The sequence below is a fragment of the Enhydra lutris genome, unplaced genomic scaffold (assembly GCF_002288905.1).
Source record: "Enhydra lutris kenyoni isolate GAN:26980312 unplaced genomic scaffold, ASM228890v2 scaffoldscaffold29, whole genome shotgun sequence".
In the NCBI taxonomy this organism is placed as follows: Eukaryota; Metazoa; Chordata; class Mammalia; order Carnivora; family Mustelidae; genus Enhydra; species Enhydra lutris.
The window spans coordinates 5,894,859-5,919,724 of record NW_019154113.1 but is presented as its reverse complement, the minus strand read 5'-3'; the positions used below and the strand labels follow the sequence as shown (position 1 = coordinate 5,919,724).

The following is a 24,866-nucleotide window of genomic DNA, read 5'->3' as shown; positions in this document are numbered from 1 at the left end:
ACCTTCAAGGCTACTTAGCCAGCATATGTGACTCTGTCCTTGTGATTCCAACACCCTGCATCAGCTGGCTCCTACTATATGTAGTTCTGGCAGGAAGAGAGCTGACACTAAGCTTGTGCATGGAGGACAGCCACTCCCCTGTTGGCCTGGCTCCAGGGGACGGGCCCTGAGCAGTGATTCCTCCAGAGAAGCCTTCCTTGGAGTAGTGGCCTTCCCTTAGGAAAAATCATACCATTGTTATCTTGGAAGAGCCTTCGATGACGCTTCGAAGGGCCCATATAGGCTGACGAAATGCAACTTCAGAGATGTATTTCGGAACCTTCTGTGAAGCAGAGATAATAGAACATGCGGTGGGGTTTTTAGCTCAGTGATTTCTCGACAGCTGATTATGTGACAGCTGTGATACTACTCAGTCATTAATCCTAATGAGTTCTTAAAGGATCTGTAATACAGCCCAGTTCTTCCAAGTGGAAAAGAAAATACCCTCCATCACCGAGATACACGGAATGATGCAAACGAGCTCCAAGGCTGAAGGCAGTTCTTCCCGCATATGCTCCTTCAGAGACTGCACGCGAGTCGCCGGCACAATTACGGAATAGCTTTTACTTACGATAAAGAGCCTTCTACTTTGTTGTATAGATTTGGATGTGATTGACTGCCAGAAAGTTCTACACATGCTGAGAGACATTTTTTCATCCCAGGACTGGTATCTGGTAGCAGAAGTAGTGAATTTTATAATTAATTTTCTTTGAGAAAATAGGTAGGATGAAATATGAAAATTATTAGCTAGTAGTCTGCATTTACTATTATAATTTATTATAGCATCTTCCTTTGGAAGTAGTAATAAGAAAAATAATTATTCAAAGGATAGTATCAAATAATTGGTTTTGTGATATTAGTAGTTTTGGGAATAGAGGCAGCCCCATTTACAAATGAACTGTGATCCAAAAGGCATTTTTAGTCTGTTGGTTTAAGTCAGGATGTACTTCTCTCTAGAAGCAATTTTGGTGGTTATATTCCTGGCCAGTGCATTAAAAGATCATTTAATCCATTTTGCACCCCTGAAATTATATGATATTATATGGGAAAACATACTCTGAATTCTTTTTTTTTTAAGATTTTATTTATTTATTCAACAGAGAAAGATCACAAGTAGGCAGAGAGGCAGAGAGAGAGAGAGAGGAGGAAGCAGGCTCCCTGCCAAGCAGAGAGCCTAATGTGGGACTCGATCCCAGGACCCTGAGATCATGACCTGAGCCAAAGGCAGAGGTTTAACCCACTGAGCCACCCAGGCACCCCGTACTCTGAATTCTAATAGATGGTGGCTACCAAAGCCTGCCAACATAATTAAGGGTCCTCCTTCTTTGATCTCCTTTATCTCTCTCATTGAATATATGCAGAGGGACTTCCCTATTCCAACTCAAAGTGGGGCTGCTTTGGGAGAAGGAAGGGCCAGGGGTAGAACAGGGTTCTGAGATAAACCTAATATAAAGAGCAAAAGGGTACATGAGGCCTAGAAAGTACGCTTCTTGATTCTGAGCAAGGATCTTCATTCACTGAGTTCATTCAGTGAATGTTTATTGAGCAACTACTCTGGTCACTGTGTTAGATAATGGGCCATATGGTGATGAGCAATTCTAAATACCTGGCCTTGTGGACCATGTAATCTAGCCAGGACTCCAAATAAACAATAAGTAATTGATCAAAATTGGTGCTAATTCTCTTTAAGGAGATGATATTTAAACTGAGAACCTAAGGATCAACATACTTGCTTCTCCACGGCTCTCACATCTTCCTTCTTAGATGTAGGCCTGGAATATAAGAACACACTAGCTTCTGCTGTCTTGTACCATCTCTGAAACAACTACATCTTCTGATGGGGAGTCGAAGAGAATTAGAACAGAACAAAGTAAACAGAGCTTTAGAGGCTGTGGCACATTATGAAACGTCTGCTATACATACGATTTGCATCTTGGAAGGAAAATGCAGAATTGGATATAGAACTGTAAATATAGCAAATAACAAATGTACAGTTTCAAGAAATCTTAGAAGTCTCACACAATTATCTTGGATATTCATGGAAATAAAGTTAGCACCTCCTTATTATATATTCACTTACTTGTCATATAATTATTGAGCATTAAGTAGCAAGTCAGCACTGTGCTCAGAGTTGTGGAAAAGACAAAGATAACTTAGATGTTTATCCTAATATATAAAAGTAACTGTTAATACAAAAAATAAATAGCCTAAGAGAGGTAGAATGATAGAAATTTAGAGCATGGGACTATCTTTTATGACCTAGCCTTGAAGTTATACACTGTCATTCCTGTTACACCCTCTTGATTACACAGGACAACCTGTCCATTGCAGGAGGAGGCCACTTAAGAAAGGGAGTACTAGGAGGGGAGGATCACGGGCACCACTTGGAGACAGGCTATCCCAGCTTCCTTGCATCCAAAGTTCTTTGCCAGCTTCATGGAAAAGCATGATTTTTATTTGGTCTGGGTCTTTCTTACTGTTACTATAGGAGTAAAGGTCTTTAGTTCTTCTGTATTTTACCCAGAAAGAGAAGTCTTTCCTGTTAGAGTTTTAGAAAATGGTAATGGGCACATTTACTTACCTAGGAGAACTTGATGCTAAAAGTGACCCTATGCCAGGGGCGCCTGGGTGGCTCAGTGGGTTAAAGCCTCTGCCTTTGGCTCGGGTCATGATCCTAGGGTCCTGGGACTGAGCTCTGCATCGGGCTCTCTGCGTGGCAGGGAGCCTGCTTCCTCCTCTCTCTCTGCCTGCCTCTCTGCCTACTTGTGATCTCTGTCGAATAAATAAATAAATAATCTTAAAAAAAAAAAAAGTGACCCTATGCCAGTTGTTTTTTCAGTTTTCAGATTACATGCAGAAAAGAAAACGGAACCATTGCTTTGCTTTTTCTTATGTAAATAAGCAATTACAGCTGGATTTGGTACAAATTGGTTAAATGACTTGATTAAATGGTTTGTTAATATAACCACTTAAGGTAACAGAGTTGTTCATATGAGAAATGTATTCTGAGTTCTGAGTTAAACCAGCACTCTGAGAAAATAGCCTTGGGCACCTGGGTGGCTCATTTGGTTGAACATTAGACTCTTGGTTTGGCTGAGGTCATGATCTTGGGCTCGGCACTCAGCACAGAATCTGTTCAAGATTCTCTCCTCCCTCTGCTCTCCTCCCCGCCAAATAAATAAATAAAAATTTAAAAATAAAATAAATAAATAGCCTATATATCACAGTCTGTTTTTATGTGGGGGCCGCCCCCCTATCTGATAACAAGCAATATTAGATACCTGAACCTGAACCATACCTGTGGGGCAATGTGGCTACAGATGAAAATACCGAGGTATGGCTTGAGCTATCAACCAAGAGACAGAGTGTGCAGTTTGAGTCCAACAAAGTAATTGTTTATTAAAACAAAAATATTAACACTCCTTTTAAGTTTTAGAGGAATGTAACAGAATCCAGCATCTTTACAACAGAACTTTCACAGTGTCCAGGATACATCCCAAAATTACATGACATAGGAATAATAAAAAAATAATGTGACCCATTCTCAAGGAAAAAGACAATCAGCAGAGTCCAACCTGAGGACCCAAACTCTTGGAAATGACAGATGAGGATTTTAAAACTATTCGCAATGAAGTAAAGAAAAATACGTTTGCAGTGAATGAAAAGACCAGGAAATTTAAAAAAAAAAAAAAAAAGAAAAGAAAAAAGAAAGTATAGGAAAGAAACAAATGGGAATTCTAGAGTTGAAATACAGTATCTGAAATAAAAACTTTTCTTGATGGGCTTAACAGCTGAATGGGTATAACAGAGGGAAAGTCAGTGAGCTTAGATCAATAGAAATGATTCAGTGTAAAGAACACAGAGAAAAAAGATTGAAAAAAAAAAAAAAAATGAACCCAGCATTAGGGATCTGCCAGACAATAGAAAAAAACCTGATAGCGGTATAATTGGTATCCCAGAAGGAACAGACTTTTCCTAATTTTTCTCTTTCCTAAGAGAAATGCAGCAAAAATATTTGAAGAAATGTCTGAAAATTTCTCAAATATGATGAAAGGCTTTTTACATTTTCAAGGAGCTCAGCAAACCCTAAGCAGTATAAATTAAAAAAGAAAATGAAGCCTAGGCAAAGCTGCTGAAAACCAAAGATAAAAAGAAAATCATGAAAGCAACCAGAGAAAAATGACAGATTATGTACAAAAGACTGTTACCTTCTCATCAGAGACTATGAAGGCCAGAAAACAGTGGAACAACATTTTTAACGTGCTAAACAAACAAATAAACAAACAAAAAACAGTCAACCTAGCAGCCAGCAAAAATACATTTTAAGAACAAAAGCACAATAAATGCGTTCTCAGCCGGAACAGAAGTAAGTCTTAAATGAGGCCCTGCGAAAGTGGCAGACTCTTCACCCAGACCAAGGCCATCCTCTCTGGGTGGCATAGTGTCTTCCCTTCTTGTCCACTTCTCCCACTTCTTTTCCTATAATTTAAGCTGGGGAAAAAAAAAAAAGAAAACAAAAAAACCAAACCTTTTTTGTTCAAAGGGAGGGTAAGGTTTAGTGGCAGTTTCCTCAGTAATAAACGTACAGATGACTTCGTGTGCTTTCTGAAGAATTAAAAGATAGTTATTTGGGTGTTTTCAGTAAAAGAACTTAATTCTTTTTCCATGCTGTTAGGTAGAATGGGAAGTGTGAAAATGCACATGAGTTAATGTGCTAAATCACACACATGTTCTGGAGCACAATCTTAGTGGCAAATGATGTCACTGTTCACTTCGCTTTTAGGGTTCAATGTTGAATGGCAGCTCTGCAAACACTGAGCTGAAAGAGAATTGTGTGATAATTGCTATAAATTATTCTGCATAACTAAGCCCAAAGTACTAACATTTGTAACAGATTTCAACTCATTTTCCTAACTCACTTAAGGGTTCAGCTGTAGTTTTTTTGGGAACCACCCCAGCATTTAATCTAAAGTCATAAAAACTACCGTGTTGGAAGTCAAAGATAACAAGGCTTATTAATTGCCAGCTAATAATGATTTTCATTTCACTGTGAACAGGGGCATATATGGGGCTCCCATCCCTCCTTGCTAGGAATCCATTTCGTAACTACTTCTTCCAGAGATGAGTGACCCTCACTTCCAAGGCAGACACCTGTCCCACCTGTTCCGCCACTTGTCATTCTCTTCCATGTCAGTTCCACACTCTGACCAGTGGGAACTGTTTAACCCCCTGTGCCTTGGGCATTCACAGAGCCGAATCCCTGTTCTGTTTCCCTGGAATATCATCATGCTAATGTTAATTCGTAACAATAGATTCTTTCATTGCAACATCTAGGCTGGTGTTTGAACAGATGCCTGGGTACCGTGATCTAGGCAAGATGATACAACAGTTTAACCACCATACACTGTATTGTAGCAGATTAGCAAAAGAATCATTTACTGTAACAGTAGGAAACAACAGCTATAAACCTGACTTAACCATTACTGTGTGCCAGGCAATGTGTTGAGGGATCATCTTCCCAGCAACCCTTGTGATGTTATCCCCATTTCAGAAATGAAACTGAAGCTCGGAGAGATTAAGTAAACTCTCCCAGCTCACCAAGCTGGGCTGTGATGGTGCCATCATCTGCTTCATTGTCCATGCTCTGAACCTCTGTGCTATGCACACTGCCTCTCTTCTCTTTGGTCTAGAATCACCTCTGTATGTTTGAGCCCCTTTGCTAGCTCCCTGAGAGCAGAGGCAGAAAATACCTTTCTCACTCCTGCATCATTTCACGTAACGGGGTGGATATTTCATGTCTGATGGGGTCGAGGGAGGTCGGCCATGCCCAGCAGAAAGGTCCCCTACTCATGTGAATTCCTCCCTCCCAGCCTGCATTCCTCATAGTTGTGGCTCTTCTCCACTGTGAAGCAGAGAAGGCATTTAATAGACGTATCCTAAAATGAATTTAATTAGCCCTTTATATCCAGTGGTGAAGAGTAGGAACTTCTGCTAAAAGGAATTGTCAAAGGGAAATTAGACCTTATGTAAAAAGAGAATCCACTTACTTGTTTAACGTGAGCCTTTTCAGTGGTTTCAGCCAGACACCTGTCTTTTTAATGATGGGAGATGAGGAAAGCATTAGGGAAAATCTGGCTTTCAGCTCCCTCATCCTTTATTTGTTACTCTATATTGTTAAATTCCTTGGGCAGTGTCCATGCACAGTTCATGCACAATTGTATTAGGCAGCAGCAGCTGTTAAGGTAATAACAGTATGAAGTAAATATTCACAAATGACTTGCCTGGGTTTTATTCTGCATTTTCAGTGTTTTATGGTTTTGCTCAGGGCTCTCATACTACAGTGTGGCTATAAAATTTGAAAACAAATAATATTATTCTACCACATACACTAGTCAGGGTTCTCCACAGCAATGGAACCAATTGGATGTGTGCAGGGATGGGAGGTTGATCTATTTTGAAGAACTGGCTCATAGGATTGTGGGGGCTGGCGAGTCTCAAACCTACGGGGCTGGCTGGAGACCCAGAGGAGAGCTGATGTGACAGCTTGAGTCTGAAGACAGTCTATTTCTCTCAAGGCCTTCAGCTGATTAGTTGAGGCCCACCACATTATAGAGAATGATCAGCATTATAGACTAACAATTTCAGTGTTCATCTTTTCCAAAAAGTACCTCCACAAAAACATCTAGTCTGGGTGTTGGACCAAATATCTGGCTACCATGGCCTAGCCCTCTTAATGCAAAAATTTAATCATCGCCCCATGTGTTGTGGTAGATCGTCAGAAGAATCATTTATTGTGCGTTTGCCTGCATTTCCAGACTTTGCAACCACACTGCATAGTAAGTAGCATTTCGGATATGATTCCCTGTCCTTAATTTTCTTTGTATTAGGAAAGAAACAATCATTATAAAGTAAACTTGAAATTCATTTCCCCATCTTTGCAGAGTGGTTCATAAGGGTAATATCCTTCCCACCCGCGGAAATATTCATACCAAGCCACAGGCGTGCTACTACAGACTCTCGTGATTATGTGATCACACGGGCTGAACAGAGGTTTTGAAAGGAAGAGGGATAAAGGCAAAGTAAAAATCAAAGGCAAAAATTTTTATGTAAACTTTGACGTTATTTGACAGGCCAGTGTGTAGCTGGTTTGCACTAGTGCACCCATGTCAGCTGTTGAATTATTGACAGTACTGAAGTATTTCTGCCCACGTTGGTGAAGAACTGTTGGGTGAAGTCCCCTGAGTTCCCCAACTTCCAAGTCCGCCTCCCGCCTAAGAGCTCATAATCCACAACAAAAGGCTAATGACTAACAGAGCAGAGGGCTCCAGGACCATGCCCCTACAGCACGCTACTGTTGGGTTTTGTTTGTTTTAATAAGGTATAATTTACAGTAACAGTCACACTTTTTAGCGAACATTTCTGTGAATTTTGGCAAATACAGTCATAAAGCCACAACTATAATCAAGATACAGGACCTTTCATTCACCTCAAAAATGTCCTCCATGTCCCTTTGAAATGAACCTCTCCCCTTCCAATCCAGCCCTTGGAAACAGTGGTCTGTTTTGTGTGAACATAAATTTTCATTTCCCTTGGATGAAATTCCTAAGAATGCATGTGCTGGGGGTCATATGGTAAGTGTATTTTAGCTTTGTAAAAGACTGCTGGACTGCTTTCTGACGTGGCGGGGCTACTTTGCATTTCCATCAGCAGCTTAAGAAAGTTCTTGTCAGTTTGGTTTGTTTTTGTTTTTGTTTTAATCTTTCAGACATCCCAATAAGTGCGTAATGGTATCTCATGCTTTTACTTTGCATTTCTCTAATGACTACTGATGTTGAACCCCTTTTCATATGCTGATTTGCTATCCATCTATCTTTGGTAAAGTGTGTTCCAGTCTTTCACTCCTTTTTTACAGATTGGATTGTTTTAAATTACTGACTTTTGAGAGTTCTTTATATATTCTGAATGTATGTTTCATCAGATATGTGATTTGCACGTAATTTCTCCTGGTCTGTGGCTTGTCTGTCATTTTAACACACTTAACTGGTATCTATTGTGACACTTTATGGTAGCCATCCAACACACACATGACTCAAGATACATTTAATTTAATCTGTAAATAAGACATTTTCCAAAATCCTGTTGGATGGATTATTGCCATTTTTCATATATAATCATTTTCTGAAATGTAGAGATCAACCAAATATAGATATTTGTAATGCTTAGGAGGTCACTAGCACATCTCCTCGTCCTGAGACTTCTCATGGACCCCTGTGAGAACCCCAAATTATTTCCTTTTTGACTGTGTGGATGACTCAGTATTCTTTTTCCCATTTACTTTTTTATCTTTTCTCGTTCAGACTTCTTTATCTATTTGTGATGACTCAAAACAACCAATCTGTGTTTGGAACTGCTTAGCTATCAATATGGAAACTGCTAGATAGAGGAGAAAATTGAACACGTTAGATGAATTCACAGCAGAAGAACACGTATAATATAGTTAGAAAATGTGTGATAGAAACTTCAAACGTTGTGGTAGATCATTGGTAAGAGAGGATATCAGGGAAGACTTTATAAAAGAATTAGATTTGGGGATGAGTAAGATTTGTATTTAGAATGCCCTGATATAGAAATTTTCAGGCCCAATTTGCCTGTAGGTAGAAGTGGGCGTGGTGCCTTTTAATAAAGACACCATTGCCTAGAGTAAGGCGTGTGATTCAGATCCACAAGGAAACGTAAGGCCACACGCATCCATAGGCACCTCCCTGCTTACGTTCTCCTCCTTTTGAATCAACTAAGGGAAGAGGGTCATTTCTTAAAATTAGAAGGTTAGAAGGCTCCCATATTTTGACCCTGCACATCAGTGTAAATTTCATTAGTTTGCCAAAAGAACATTACCAATAATTTTGCGGCTTCTGTATGCCCCTCTCCAATTGTACGCTCTTCCCCCAAGGTTAGCCACTATTCTGAATTTTACATTTATGATTCACTTATACTTAGTTATGATTTCAATATATGTAAGTACCTCCATATATATATATATATATATATATATATATATATATATATATATATATGTATACATATAGTCTTTTTGTAAATGGGTCATGCTGTGCGCACGCCCCTGTGACTTGCTTTGTTTCATGTAACATTTTGTTCTTAATCTTCAGCATCTTCCCTGTTTTCTGCTCCTCTTTAGAAAAAAACTGTTTGAAAGAGATGTCTGTACTTACTATGACCACTTCCTTCCATGCTCCCATCCACCCACACCAGTTAAACTAGGATAACCCAATTCTACACCAAAGCCAGCATTTTCAGTGTCACTAGTCACTTCCACATTGCCAAATTCACTTCTTAGTTCTCATCTTTCTTGACCTGTACAATATTTGATCAGTTTCTCCTTCTTGAAACACCTTCTTCACCTGGCTCTCAGAACACCATCTCTCTGGTTCCCCTCCTCTGCCGCTATCCATCCCTTCTCAGCCTTCTCTACTGGCTCATCCTCATTCTCCTGTTCATGACATACTGGGCTCAGGACTCAAAACTCTTCTCCATCTGTAACCAAAAATAGCAATTCTCCACTTCATGGTACTTGGAAGTGTGTATAAGTTGGGGAGAGGGATGGCTTTAAGACTGGGTCTCTACTGACGTTTGGTGGGATGCTTAATATCTTGCAGTGCACACAGAAGTTCTAAACAATTACGAATATGTGTGCCCCCAAAATGCTTAAAGCATCCCTGATAAGAAACATTTCTTGGTTGGTTATTTCATACGATCACGATTATACTTTAAATATTACACATGCGTGACTCCCAAAAGCAGTTTCAGCCTGGACCGCTGGCCTGACCTCCAGACTCCTACATCCAAGAGCATCCAATTGGCAGTGCTGTGTGGATGTGTACAGTTAAGTGCTAACATACCCATAGTCAAACTCCTAATTCCCTTACCCCCAACTCAGTCTTCTACAATCTGCCACATGTCAGTTGATGGAAGCTCCATTCTCCCAGTTACTCTGCCTCAAAAGCTTGGGGGTCTTCTTTGATTTCCCTTCCTCTTGCGTCCCACAGCCAACTCATCATGGAGCCTGTTAGCTGTACATTCAGAAATATACCCAGGCTCTTGCCACTTCTCATCATTTCTATATACTGTCTCCTTGACCTAAATTGCCGTTTCATCTCTCACCTGGATTCTAACAGTAGTCTTCTTCTGTCTTAACCACCTTGAGTCTGTTCTCTACAAAGTGTCTGACAGTCCTAGCCAGGTCATAACCCAGATGCAGTTATCGCTACTCAGCCATCATCCTTGTGACCTGTGAGCCTGTACATGACTTATCTTCTAGGTCGGACCTTTGAATTTCTTCTCCTACCACTCTCTACCTTCCTACCTCTGCTTCGGCCATATTTACCTCCTCCCTTCTTCTTGAGCTCACCAGATTCCTGCTTCTTTGCACCTGTTTCTCCTCTATCTGGAATACTGTTCTCTCGGATTTCTTTGTAGTCTTAACACCACATGTGTTATAGCTTCCATCACAATTCTCAATCTTAGAGCTTATTACACATATTAAGAATGTAAAGTTTGCATCCTTTTAAAAACTCTTTTAATACCTGTTGTTTCTCTCGATTTTCTTTTAGGCTGTTTTATCTCTCTACCCTTGTACGTGGTTAGTTTTGATTGCCTGCCAGATGTGGTATATAAAGAACTGTCATGTTATCTTAGACCCCAAATTATATTATCTCCCTCCCTGCCCCACAAGAGGACTCAAGTATGTGTGTCTTCTTACCAATCTATTGCTTCTCAACTCCGAATTTACCTTTTTCCCTGAAACTGGCTTCTGTAGAACTTTTTCCTTCATCATCTGGATTAATACAAGGTTTTTCAATAGAGGACCAAGGAGGGACACTTCAAGGTCAGAAAGGAGGAAGGGATTTCTCTTCCTGCTTCCAGGCTGCTGTTTTCTGTGCAGCGGCTAGCAAAGGGAGACCCGGTAGCAGTGCAGCTGAAACCCACACTCTCCAGCAAATTTCTCTGTTCCTTGGCAGACCACTCTTGCCGACCACCTGGTGATCTGTCACCCAGGGAGCTGATTCTGTGAACAGCTCTAGCCTCCAGCATGTTTTCCAACCCCCAGCAGCAGGCCAGCCTCTCCATCAAGTTTCTCTGCTACCTGATGGGCTGCTTCTGTGGACTGGCCGCAGCCTGCCCCCGGCAGAATGTTCCTTCCCCATGGCACTGTGCATTCCCGTGGCAGCCATCCCATGCCCCCAAATAGGTCTTGGTTGGGGGACACTTTCCAAGTAACTTTCTTACTCATGCACCCTATATTCTAGAGGCTTCCTTCCCCTTAACAACTCTTAAAATTTTCCCTCTTCCTGACCGATGCAATGACCTTCTGTCCGTTCACAGGCTCTTTTCAGTTGCTGACAGTTTCAAATCCATTTCAGAAATTGAGATGATTTGAAGTTAGGCTTCAGTCCTTGAGATGCTCTCTACCTTCAGTTCCTGCTTACTCCAGGAGCCCTTGGTGTGGATAATTTATCAGTCCTGCATATGCCTTAATCTCTGGATGTCGATTTTTGTCCCTGTAGCTCCCTTTAGACTGTTAAATGCTGCTCTGCTTCCAAGCAGTCTTTTCAGTAATTGACAAACACCCTTAGGAAAGAAGTAGCCCCAAATGCCGGCTTGTTCCTCAGGTTCTGTCTTGTCTTGATCTTGGCTCTCTATGATTTTTCCTGAATGCTTTCTGAGGCAATAAAGCAGATACTTGATCCAGCTTTTGATAATGTCTTCTGTTGGTTACTGTTACCTGGCTTGCCATCACAAGAAGTGAAACTGCTTTATAAATCTGTTCATCTCTTTCATCTCTTACTAGTTCCTTTTTATTCTTTTTTTTTTTTTAAGATTATTTATTTGAGAGAGAGAGAGAGGAGAATGGGCAGAGCGGGGAGAATCTCAAGTAGATTAAGCCCAATGCGGGGCTCTATCTCATGACCCTGAGATCATGACCTGAGCTGCAACCAAGAGTTGGGCATTTAACCGACACAGTTGCCCCAGCTTCTCTTTTATTCTAATATTGTATATTTTAATTTCTCTCTTATTCCTTGAATCAGTACATGCCGGGCACATTTATTTGGAAGAACCAGATTTGGGGTTTATTTTTACTTTCTATTCTCTGTTTCCTTTTCATCAGTTTCAGCTCTTAGGTTTTTCAATATCCTATTCATACTTTGTATTTATTTTGCTTCGCTTTTGTGTGTGTGTGTGTGTGTGTGCACGCACACGTACGTCCTATATTTTTATATATATATGTATATATATATATACCACGCACACACACACACACACCCCTCTGAAACCATCAGTACAATTAAGATAATAAATATATTCATCACTCACAAAGTTTTTTCATGCCCCTTGCTAATTGTTACTTCTACCCCCATCCTGTCTCCAGACAACCACTGATCTATGTTCTGTTACTGTACATTAATTTGTATTTTCTAGAGTTTTATATGAATGCAGTCAAACAATGTATTCTCTGTTTTTTGTCTGGCTTCTTTCACTCAGCCTAAAGATTTAGAGATTTTTTGATGACGTAGTGTGTATCAGTAGTTCATTCCTTTTTAATCACCATGTAGAATTCCATTCTACGGATATACCACAGATTACTTCCATTCAGTTCTTATGGTCATTTGTTTTGGCTCTAGTTTTTTACTATATTACAAGTAAAGCTGCTATGGACATATGTAGACTGTCCTTTAATGGCCCTAGTCTTAAATTTACTTGGATAAATGTCTAGGAGTAGAGAGTCTGGATCATAGATATCCTTAATTTTTGAAGGAACTGCAGATTTTCAAAAATAACTACCATTTTACATTCCCAACTCAATATAAGAGATTTTCACTTCTTCCCTATTTTTGCCACTTTGGGAATAGTCAGTCTTAAATTTTATCCATTCTGATTGTTCTGCAGTAGTTATTTCATTATGTTTTTAAGTCGCATTTCTCTAGTGAATAAGAATGCACATCTTTGCTTGTCTTATTTGCTGTCCATATATCTGCTTGAGGGGGTATAGCTCAGTGGTAGAGCATTTAACTGCATATATCTGCTTTGACATAATGTCTATGTAAGTCTTTCCCCCATTTTTTTCTTGGGTATTTTTGTTCTTACAGAGTTTTGAAAGTTTTTTATAGATTCTGGATACAAGTCTTATCTTTTATATACTTGCACATATTTTCTCCCAGTCCATGGCTTGTCTTTTCATTGTCTTAATGGGGCCTTTTAAAGAGCAGACATTTTTTTTTTTTGATAAAGCCCAGTTTATCAATTTGTGCCTTTATGGATCTTTGCTTTTGGTGTAACCCAAATCACAAAGGTTTTTTCGTGGGTAGTCTTCTAGAATTTTTAAGGTTTCAGTTTCCATTTTGACCTATGATTCATTTTGAGTTAATCTTTGTATATGGTACAGGTATGGCTGAAGTTCCTTTTCATTTTTTTTTTGTATATGAATATACCGCTGTTCCAGCTCCATCTATTAAAAATACTGTCCGTTCTCCATTGTACTGCCTTTGTACTCCTGTTGAAAATTAGTTGTCCTTATAATGTGTGGGTCTATTTCCAGAAACTCTCTTTGCTCCATTGATCTCTTGGTCCATTTTGACACCAATACCACATTGTTTTGATGACCATAGTTTTACTGTAAATCTTAAAATTCGGTAGTGTTAGTCCTCCAAATTTTTTTTAACTTTAAAAAATAATTGAATGCTGAATAATTAGAATTATTCAGCATTTCCACATACATTTTAGAATCAGAGTTTCAATTTATTTTTTTAAACTGCTGTGGTTTTGATTGTATTGAATCTATAGATGAATTTGAGGAGAATTAATATCTTAACAGTTTTGAGCCTTTCAATCCTTGATCACAATACATATCTTCATTTCTCAGCAGCATTTTATAGTTTTCACTGAACAGGTCCTGGGCATCTTTTGTCAGATTTATCCCTAATTATTTCATATTTTTCATGCTATTGTATATGTCATTTAAATTTTTTTTCAATTTCCAACAAGTATGGCTACCATATAGAAGTACAAATAATTTTGTATATTTACCTTGTGTGCTCCAGACTTGCTAAGCTCACTTAATAATTCCAGTAGTTTTTTGTTGTTCCTGTTTTGTTTTGCTTTTTTTTTTGTTTTTTGGGGGGTTTTTTTGTTTTGTTTTGTTTTGTAGATTCTATTGCACTTTCTGGGTACACAGTAATGTCTTTTGGGGAATAAAGGCAGTTTTACTTCTTCCTTACAAATCTGCCTGCCTTTTATTTATTTTTCATGCTTTATTACCCTGGCTATACAATGGCTATCTGTACAATGTTAAATAGAAGTAGAGAGAGCAGACATGTTTATCTTGCTGAACTTGCTGGGAAAACAGTCTTTCACCAAGTATAATATTAACTGTTGTTTTGTCATAGATAGCTTTTATCAGATGAATAATTTCCCTTCTATTCCTAATTTGCTAAGGTTTTTTTTTTTTTTTTTTTGAATGGGTGTTGAATTTGGTTAGACAACTTTTCTATATCTGTTGAAATGATTGTATGGTTTTTCTTTTTTTAAATTTTAGTATAGTGAATTACATTGATTTTCTAATGTTAATGCAGTCTTAATTGGTAAAATAAACCTCATTTGGTCATACATTGTTGAATTCAATTTGCTAAACTCTTGTTTGGATTTTTTCCAGCTATGTTCAAGAGTGATGCTGGATTTTTCAGGCTTTTTTCCTCTAATAATATTTTTGTCTGTTGTTTTTTTTTTTTTTTTTAATCAGGAGAATGCTAGTTTCATAGATTCAGTTGAGAAGTTTTCCAACCTTTTAGCTACAAATTCAACTTCTTTAATAAATATAGGGCTGTTAATCTTACCTCTTTCTTGAGTGAGCTTTGGTAATTTTTGTCTTTCAAGGACTTTATATTGGCATAAAATTGCTTATTGCCCTTTTGTTATCTGTAGAAACCAGGCAATGTCTCCATTCTCATTCCTGATATTGATAATTTGTGTCTTCTCTCTGATTATTCTGTTTAGAAATTTATCAATTTTATTGATCCTTTCAAAGTTCTACCTTTTAATTGATTTTTCTATGTCATTAATTTTTTAAAATTCTTTATTTAAATTCAATTTTGTTAACATGTATTGTATTCTTAGTTTCAGGGGTAGAATTTAGAGATTCATCAGTTGCATAAAACATCCAGTGCTTATTATATCAAATGCCCTCCTTAATGCCCATCACCCAGTTACCTCATCCCCCACCCCTCCCCCCTCCAGCGACCCTCAGTTTGTTTCCTATAGTTAAGAGTCATTCTTATGGTTTGCCTCCCTCTCTGTTTTTATCTTATTTTATTTTTCCTTCCCTTTTCCTATATTCATCTATTTTGTTTCTTAAATTCCACATATGAGTGAAATTATGTGGTATTTGACTTTCTCTCACTTATTTCACTTAGCATAATTCCCTCTGGTTCCAAACCACATTGTTAAAAATGGTAAGATTTCATTCTTTCTGATGGTAAGTGATATTCCATTGTGTATATATACCACATCTTCTTTATCCATTCTTCTGTTGATGGACATCTGGGCTCTTTCCATATGCTGACTATTATGAACATTGCTGCTATAAATATTGGGGTACATGTGCCCCTTCAAATCACTATGTTTGTATCCTTTGGATAAAAACCTAGTAGGGTCATTGATTTTCTTGGTGTTCTTTGTTGCTTTTCTTTTATTAAGTCTTAATTTGCTCTTTTATTTCCAGTTGCTTTAGGTGACAGCTCTGTATGTCACATGTCTTTGTACTAGGCAATAATTATAATTATTATTATAATGACGTTTACTGCCAGTTCTAACATCTCTCAGTTCTTGGTTGATTTTACTTGCATGATTTTTTCTCATTACAGGTCATATTTTCCTGCTTATTGGAAAGCCTGAAAATTTTTTATTCGATGCTGGACAGTGTGAATTTTACCACGTTGTGTGCTGGATATTTTTGTATTCATACAACTATTCTTGATGTATGTTCTGGGACACAATTAAGTTCATTGGAAACCGTTTTATCTTTTCAGATAGGGCTTTTAGGATTTGTTAAATGGGAATAGAATCGTGTTCAATCTAGTGCTAATTATTCCTCACTACTGAGATAGCACCCTTCCATGTACTCTATCTAATGCATCGTGAACTGTGAGGTTCAAGTCTGACTGAAAAGAGTAGGCAGTCTATTCAACTCTGCATGAAGAAGATAAACCTTTCTTTCATCTTTTCAGCTGGTTCTTTCTCCAGTCCCAGTTTCCTCACATGCCTCTGCTGATCGGTACTCATATGAGTCCTCAAGGGGGACCCTCTGCAGATCTCCAGAGTTCTCTTTGTGCATCTCTCTCCTCTGAGGCTCTCTCTCTTCCTGCAACCTCTAGCTGCTTTGGACTCCCTGAGCTCTTAGTTCCTTGTCCTCAATTTAAAATGCCTGCCATCCCGTAACAAAGTTCCCCTTACCTGATTGAACTGTTCCCTTCATTCAGGTCTCTGCTCAGATGTCACCTCCTCAGAAAGACCGACTCAGATTAATACAGCTCTCGCTCCCCTCTCGCTCTGTTTTATTATAGATTTTACCTTTTCATCATCTGTCTCTAAGCGCAGTTCTGATCTTACATATGTGCCCAACAGGATTGTATGCTCATAGGTATCAAATAATATACACAAAAATGTTCATAATGTCACAACCCTGGAAACAGTCCAGATGTTTATCAGTTACTACACAGCGATGAAAATTAATAAACTGTAGTGCGTGCAGCAACACGGATGAATCCCAGAAATGTGATGTTGACAAAAGGAGCCAGATGCCGACTATGTCATGCTGTTGAAAAAGGCAGATCCATACTAGAATTTTTGAATTTGAAATCGTGGTTCCCTTTTGGATGTGGGTTTGACTCAGGTGGGTGTCCCAGAGTAGCCTTCTGAGGTTCTTTCTTTTGAGCCAGATGGAGAAATTGGTTGAGTGAAGTCAGTTGAGTCAGATATTGTCTCCTCTGTAAAAATCTTCCCTAATCCCCTGGACGGTCAGTCACTGTCTCTTCTCTGACCCAACTTTAGAACAATTACATTGTAATTATTACATTTTCAAGGGAAGGAGTCATTTATTTTGGTTTTATTTTTGTTGTTGTTGTTTTACTTTAAGTGTCTTTAACTGGCTGGTGTAGAGCTGATCTCTGGAGACATTTTCTGGTGGAAGGAATGAGCAAATGAAGCCACACAAACGAGCCATGGGCTTCTGCAGCTCAAGCCTGTGTCCTCTCCTTCATTGCCTGTTTCTAATGGAGGGCAGAGAGATTACCTCACGGTGTATCTCTCCAGAAACACCAGATACAAGGTTTGTTGGCACCCATTTGTCATTAGAGAAGGAAAGTCTTGAGACTCTGAGGTAACCTGGTGGTCTGAGACAGAAGGTAGGATGGGGTCGGACCCCTTAGTTTTGGCAACCGTGCAGCTGTAGGAACGAAGCTGCCTCTGCCTTCTTTCCGGTTATGAGTAGCTATAGGGGCCAGGACATTAGTGTATTCAAGAGGCTTTGGTATGAATCTTCTCCCCACACGATTATGGAAGAATCCAATAAAGTTATCTTATACCATTAAAAATCAATGTGCTTCGTGGGGTTTCTTCCCCTGCCACAAAAATTCAGTTAAACCAAAGTGCTGTAACTTAACAGAGTACTCTTTTCTCCTTTTCATTTAGAAAATTTCAATAAGCATGAATTTGGAAAGGATAATAAAATGAGGATAAAGGGCGCTTCCAGGGCAAACTGTGTAGATCTTATGAAGGAAAGTTCCTTCAGAGTTTGTCCTTACTAGAAGGAACTGGCCCTCAGCAATGTGATAGCTGAGTTCCAACTGATGAGTTTACATTTCTGTGCCAGGCTTTATTAAGGAACCCAGGCTAGCATCTGTTCACTCTGAAAAGAATTCTGGCAATTCAGCAGTGTCTTAAAATTTTAAATGTATATTTTGATTAACACATTTTTATTGGCACATATATTCTTTCCCTCTTTTGCTAATACTACTGCGAATGTGTCTGTCTGCAGCTGTGGTGCTCCCATTCAAGTTTCCGAGGTGAAGCTGCTTTCTTTCTCATCGGGGCAGCTCACTGTGTTCCTCCCTGCCGAGGTGAAGGCCATAGGGACAGAGAACGATCACGTCCTGCCTCTGCAAGAGTTGGCCATGAGGAGTCTCCATCACACCTACCACAGTTTTCTTAAAGGTACACGGGACTTTCTCTCTTTCCACCTCTTACTGGGTGACCTTAGAAGTTGTGCTCCGTGCTCCCTGTTGGGGTGTCCATGTTTTTTATTGTGCTAAAATACACATAACATAAAATTTACCATTTTAACCCGTTTTAAATTCTCTGTTCAGTGACCTTAAGCACATTCACATTGTTATGCAGTGAGACTTTTTTTTTTTTTTTTTTCATTTAAAAAGATGGTTTTAATATTTTATCAACACTGATCCCTTCGGCATCCCCTACAGACACAGAGGAGCATTCGCCACAGTATGGTCTTCAGTCATAAAGGACCAAGGTTAAAAGTTAAACCTTGTGGTTTAAAGGAAGGAAATTGGTGTTTGGGCACGTATCTGGTGGAAGTGAGAAGGCTGGCAGAGGCACTTTCTTGAGCAGGAAAAAAAAAAATGCCAAAGGCTTATCCTTAAAGCAGAATTGGGACAAGTTTTCGCCATGCAGGCTCCTCACATCTGAGAAATTACATACCTAGAGGGAGGAAATACCAGGGGTCTCGGGCAGTATTTCCACAGCATGTTAACTCTTGGTTTGGAGAGGATTCGATGGTATGTAGATTTTATGGGCGTTGTGCTGTGGATCTCCGAGATGCTTTAAGAGAGCAGTAGGCAATTTTAATAAGATACATTCCAAATGTTTGAAAAACTGCTAAATGTTTAGTCTTTGCTTTAAAAAAAAAAAAAGATCCATTCAAAAACATCTCCTATTAACCTTCTAGGAATGTCCAACACAAAGTTATTTTTTAATACTAAAAAGAAAACTGTAATTATTCATCTATGGGTAAATTCCATTTTTATAAATGGTTATTGATAAAGTCCAGACAGATGTAAAGGATGATGAGATCATTTGTATTTCCTTCCCAAAGATGAGTCAGTAATTTTTAGGTTTCACCTCATTGTGACCATTTTCCTCTCTGTCTTCTGGATGTGGACCACCTGTGGCAATCCAGTGGACACTTGTGCTCAAGATTGCCTGGGCCACTGGGATGTTTTGCTTTAAATGTTTCTTTTGTATAGCTCAGGCCAGACGGACAAGGAGGCAGCCTCTCTGTCAATTTAGATAGTTCACGGGAGTGAAACAAGGAAAAGCTTCGTTTCCTTATTTTTCTTTTACTTTGATTTCTTTGTTTCCCATTTTCATTCTTTTCCGTAAACATAATTTAGCTTGAGTAATGCTCAATGCCCAATCGATTTAGGAAGAATTTAATGAAAGTCAATGTTAGTCTTCGTACAGTCCTTTTTTATTCTCCGTCTCCCATAGGAAGTTGTATAAACGCTCTCTGGGTAAATTAATGCCTTTTTAAAATCTTTGTTCGTGAAGAATATTGGGTCTTATTCTTTTCTTGCTTCTACCTCAGGATAGCTTCTGTTTGCTCTTAAAAGAGTAGATTTGGGTTTTTCTCTTAGTATCAAAAAAGTAATTCAGTGCCTATCACATAACAATATTTTCACCGTGCAATACTTTTTAACTAACTGAATTGACTTAGTAACAAAGAAACATATTTTAAGCCTAGTTTAAGGAAATCTGATTTTTTTTTTAATTCATGCCTGATTTTTTCTCTTGTGTTCCAGATTTGAACTTTCTGTCTCCAATCTCATTACCCAGAAGTCTCCTGGAACTGCTGCACTGCCCCCTGGGGCACTGTCACCGGTGTAGTGAGCCCATGTTTACGATTGTCTACCCCAAGCTCTTTCCCTTGAGAGAGACGCCGATGGCAGGGCTGCACCAGGGGTAATCATACCTAAGTGGGCACCAGGGCTTACACCTGGGCGAGGGTGGAGGCCATGCATGGAAGTATTGTTAAGTCAGCAGCTGTCAAGGTGCGTACAGTGCTTCCTGAGATACAGCTGGACGACACAAAAGCACATTTTCAGCATCACGAGAAAACTGGACTTCCCTTTTATTACATTTTTGATCATATACAGAACAGTTTTATTGTATATATGATTTAGAATAGCTCATTCTTTGTAAGGAGCGCTTTCCTGCTTTTCCCCTGTTCACAATAGGCTTCAGGCAATAAGGAATGTAAGAACAAAATCTTTGTGGTATAATGGGACCATCCCAGCCCTTCTATTTAATTGGCGTGGCTAACAGAAAGTGCATGGTGAGCATCGTGCCTGCTTGTGTGTGTGTGTGTGTGTGTTTCTGTTTTGAATTTCTAACACTTCCAAATGCCATTCCCTTGCCACTCTCTGTTTCTTGGCACAGTGCCTTGAATTTGCTAAGAATGTTCACCAAGTAAAAACCCCTGTACTGGTAGTTTAAAAAAAGAAAACCAGACAATTAAAATTAGGACATCAAATGAAAAATTCCCCATTAGCGCAACCTCAGCATATAGATAGTCTAAATTTAGGATTTTCTAAGTTTACATTTTTTTAAAGTTAAAAAAAAACACTGTAACATCTCACTTATCTATCAGATGGTATTTTGGGTTAGTACCTTTTTCAGATAACTCGTTACCCCTATTGAGTGCCAAGAAGCATTTCCTTTGTAAGCATTTTTATAGAATGAGGAGGGAGCCTGGGCGGGGTGCTGAACCTCTCCGAGCCTCAGAACAGGGATAGTACAGCCGGCTGGGGGGGGGGGGCATCTTGTGGATTAGCAGACGGTGAAGGTCAAACCTGGACATATGATGGGTGTTCAACAAACAGTAGCTCCCCTCTACTATCTGTCTACCCAACTCCCTTGCAAAACTGCGGTTCTCTTCTTCCTACCCTGAATAATCCCATTTTGTTAGACTTTTCGGTTCCTGTCTCCCCTCTCTGTATTTTTAATGTTTCCTGCTTCGTTGTGCCTGCCCACAAGAAGCCTTCTTCCAGACCTTTCTAAATTTGCTCCTTCCAGTCCGAGGCGATCACATCACCAAATGTACTGAAATGTCGTTTAGAATAGTTAAAAGCACTGAGTCAGTGTCAGAGTGTATTACTCCATGGATAAAATAAACAGACGAAATCGGCACAGTGCCTGGCGGTCAGGTGCACAGGCCCTGACTTGCCCTCCTCCGCTGGGAGCCCTTGGGCCAGGCGCTTAACATCTCTGGGCTTCAGCCTCTCATTGATGAAGTGACCGTAATAATAATATCTATGGTCACTGTGAGGGTAAATGAGATCATTCATGGAAGGAGCCCAGGCATGTAATAATACTACGTAAACATCAACTACTTTAGTCTAGTCGTCTTTAGCTCAGAGACTTTTAAAAATTTCTTGTGTGTATGTGTTTTTAGCAAATGCCCTTCATATCAGTAAGATACCGTCATAGGATAATCTTACCTAATTCATTAAACTTAGTAAAACCCTTAGGCATTATTGTATAATTCTCTATAGAAGACATTTTCTTACTGAAAATATGAAAATGAAGACAATTCCGTAAGGTCAGGATACTCTGTCAGTAGCTGCTAAAATTCTGAATACCTATTCAAAAAGATAAACTCTCTTTTTTTTTCATGGTAATTAATTTGTGAAAATAAAGTAGATCCTTCAAATGAAGTCATTTTTTTTGTGTTATCTTTATGTAAGACTTGGGGAATGTATTCAGTATTTGAATATTTTATGTACAGTTACTTATTTCTCTGCTACAACCTAGAAATTCAGTGCAAATAATCTTGTATTGTTTTAGAACGTAAATATAATAGTCTTAGCCTAATAAAATGAATATATGTAGTACATAGGACTTAGGCAAAGCCTGTTTGTTGAGCAAAGCCAGCAGTGCCTGTGTTTATAGCAAAGATGAAATGCCAAGATATAAACATGGCTTTCTGTGGTGAGTTAATGCTAGGGTTGAAATTGAGAGTCTGTGGCTTTCATTTGGTCCACCAGACTTTGTTCCTTCCCATGTTGCTATGGAGATTGTATTAAAAGCATTGACATCAGTTTCTATCATAGTCTTTAAAGTACCTTCTTTTGTAACTGAAAACCAAATACTTGAATTCAGTAGCTTTCTGCTGAAAATAAAATCAATATTTTTGATATCATAAACTCTAAAAGGTCTTGATAATAATATTTTTACGTTTTATAATATGTTCAGTTTAGTTCGCATTGCTTGTCATAAAATAATGCATTGTATCAGCCAATATCGAAATTAATGTAGACATCTGGCATTATTTTAAAAGAACATATTGGATATTCTTCTAAAATACCAAGTCCCACACAAGTGTTAGTTTCAACCTAAATTTTTAATACAGAATTCAGAAAAAGAAATTATAGTATTTTGCCTAAACAATAGACACCCAAACCTTCAAATATCCATAACAGAGAAGAGCGACTAGTATATTCGTGACTTTGAATCCTTATAAGCATAGCAAGTGTTCAAGCTTATGTTCATTTATTAAAATGGAGAACATCAACATAGAACATTATTTATTATTATAACAACGTGTCTGGCTTTCCCCCACACAATCATGATTATTTACACAAGTTCTATATTTCTCATTAGGAAATCAGGTTAGTCAAGCTTTTCAGAGGTGCGTATTCGTTGGCTAGGAGTGCTACAACAAAATGCCACAAAACTGGACGACTTAAATAAGAGGATATCTATTGCCGCACAGTTGTGGAGGCGAGACGTCTAAAATCAGCATGTTGGCAGGGCCAGTCCCTTCTGAGGGCTGTTGAGGGAAGGGTCTGTTCCAGGCCTCTCTCCTTGGCTTGGAGATGGCTGTCTTCTCCCTGTGTCTTCACATCATCCTCTCTCTGCGTATGTGTCTGTATCTACACCTCCCTCCTTGCTGAGGTCACCAGTAGGCTGGGCCCTTACTGACTCCTCCTCACTTAACTAATTACACCTGCAATGATCCTGATCCCAGATGATGTCACCGTGTTACTCTGCTCAGGCTACCATAACAAAATACCATACCTCGGTGGCTTAACCAACAGAAGTTCATTCTTGGCAGTTCTGAGGCTGGAAGTCTGGAGTCAGGGTGCACATGGAGAGAGCTTTCTTCTTGGTTTGCAGATGGCGCTTTTTTGCTGCCTCATGTGGCAGAGAGTGTGAGCACACGGGCACAAGCTCTCTGTTGTCTCTTCTTTTTATGAGGGCCCTATCCTCATGACCTCATCTAAACCTAATTATCTTCAGAAAGCCAAATATCATCCAGTACTCCAGATAACATCGCATTGGAGATTAGGGCTTCAACATAAGAATTTGGGAGGATACAGTTGAACCCGTAACATTCTGGTCCGAAAGTTCATGTCCTTCTCGCATGCAAAATAAATACATCCCATCCCAACACCCCCAAATCCTAACACATTCCAACATCAACTCGTTTAAGTTAAAAAATCTCATCTTAAATATCTAAATCAGGTATGGGTAAAACTTGGGTATAGTTCATCCCCAGTTATGAACCAAGTTATCTGCTCCAATATGTAATGTTTGGACAAGCGTAGGATAGACATTCCCATTGCAAAAGGGAGAACATCGGTAAGGAAAGAGAGGTGATGAGTCCCAAACAAGTCCAAAACTTAGAAGGGCAAATTCTGTTAGATTTTAATGCTAAAGAATAACATTCTTTGGCCCAATGCTCTATCCTTTGGGCCCACCAGTGGTGCACCCCCCTCGGTCTTGGCGGGGGGGGAGGGGGCGCCTGTCTTCTAAAACCAAGAAAGTTGCCCCATCCCCAGGGTCCTTCTTCCCTTTCCCTGATAGCTCTCTTGCTCCTTTCCTGCTAGGAGAATGCCGGAAGCCTGACAGCCTTTTTCATTCTGTCCCCATCTCTCTCCCCTTCAGTCCAGGCTGTCAGCATTTCCACTGAAATGGTTGACTGTATGAACAGTTGTCCCTTGGTGTTCTCTCCAGAGCAAGCTTTCTCATTATTTATAATATGGATAGCCTGAGAATGTTCCAGATCTTCAAATTCTGGTTCCTTTTTGCCTAACAGTTCCCTCGACTTAGCTCCCTCCTCTACCATTTACTGTGAGCAGCAAGGAGAAACCAGGCCATGCCTTCAACCCTTTGCTTAGAAATCTCTTCGGCTAAACATCCGGGATCGTTGCTCACAAGTTCTGCTTTCCATCCAGCAGAACACAGTTCCGTCAAGTCCTGTGTGCTTTATAATCCCCTCACCTTTCTTCCAGTTTCTAATAACACATCCCTCCTTTTTGCCCAAGACCTCAGCAAATACACCTTCAACTCAGCATTCTGGTGAGGACAATGTATGTATTCTCTAAGACAGTAGAATCTCTGTCTACAGCCCCCCTCTGTCCTTTGTGAGCCTCACCAGATACTCTTTAATGTCTGCATTTCTACCAGCAGTTTCTTCAAGGCAGTGTAGGCTCTGTCTACCATGCAGCTCGGAATTCTTCCACCTTCTACTCGTCACCCAATTTCAGAGCCACTTCTAGATTTTTAAATATTTGTTACAGCAGCTTCTCACTTCCCAGTAGCTATATCTGTATTAGTTAAGGGTTGTCCAGAAAAATGGAATCTCTATCTGTATCTGTATATAGAGAGATTAATTGATTTTAAGGAATTGACTCTCACAGTGGTGGGGGCTGGCAAATCCAAAACTGTAGGGCAGACTGGCA

The 24,866-nt window shown here is 39.4% G+C and overlaps 1 protein-coding gene across 3 annotated transcripts in view; it reads left to right on the top strand.

The window, feature by feature from the left end:
- Positions 1–24,866, top strand: part of LOC111152679 (leucine rich repeat containing 28) — a 156,273-nt gene that overhangs the window by 114,300 nt on the left and 17,107 nt on the right. For all 3 annotated transcript variants that reach the window (XM_022511241.1, XM_022511238.1, XM_022511240.1), the window contains 2 exons: positions 18,143–18,318; positions 19,923–20,082. In XM_022511241.1, the coding sequence (XP_022366949.1) occupies positions 18,143–18,318; positions 19,923–20,082 (336 nt within the window). The remainder of the gene's footprint in view (positions 1–18,142; positions 18,319–19,922; positions 20,083–24,866) is intronic.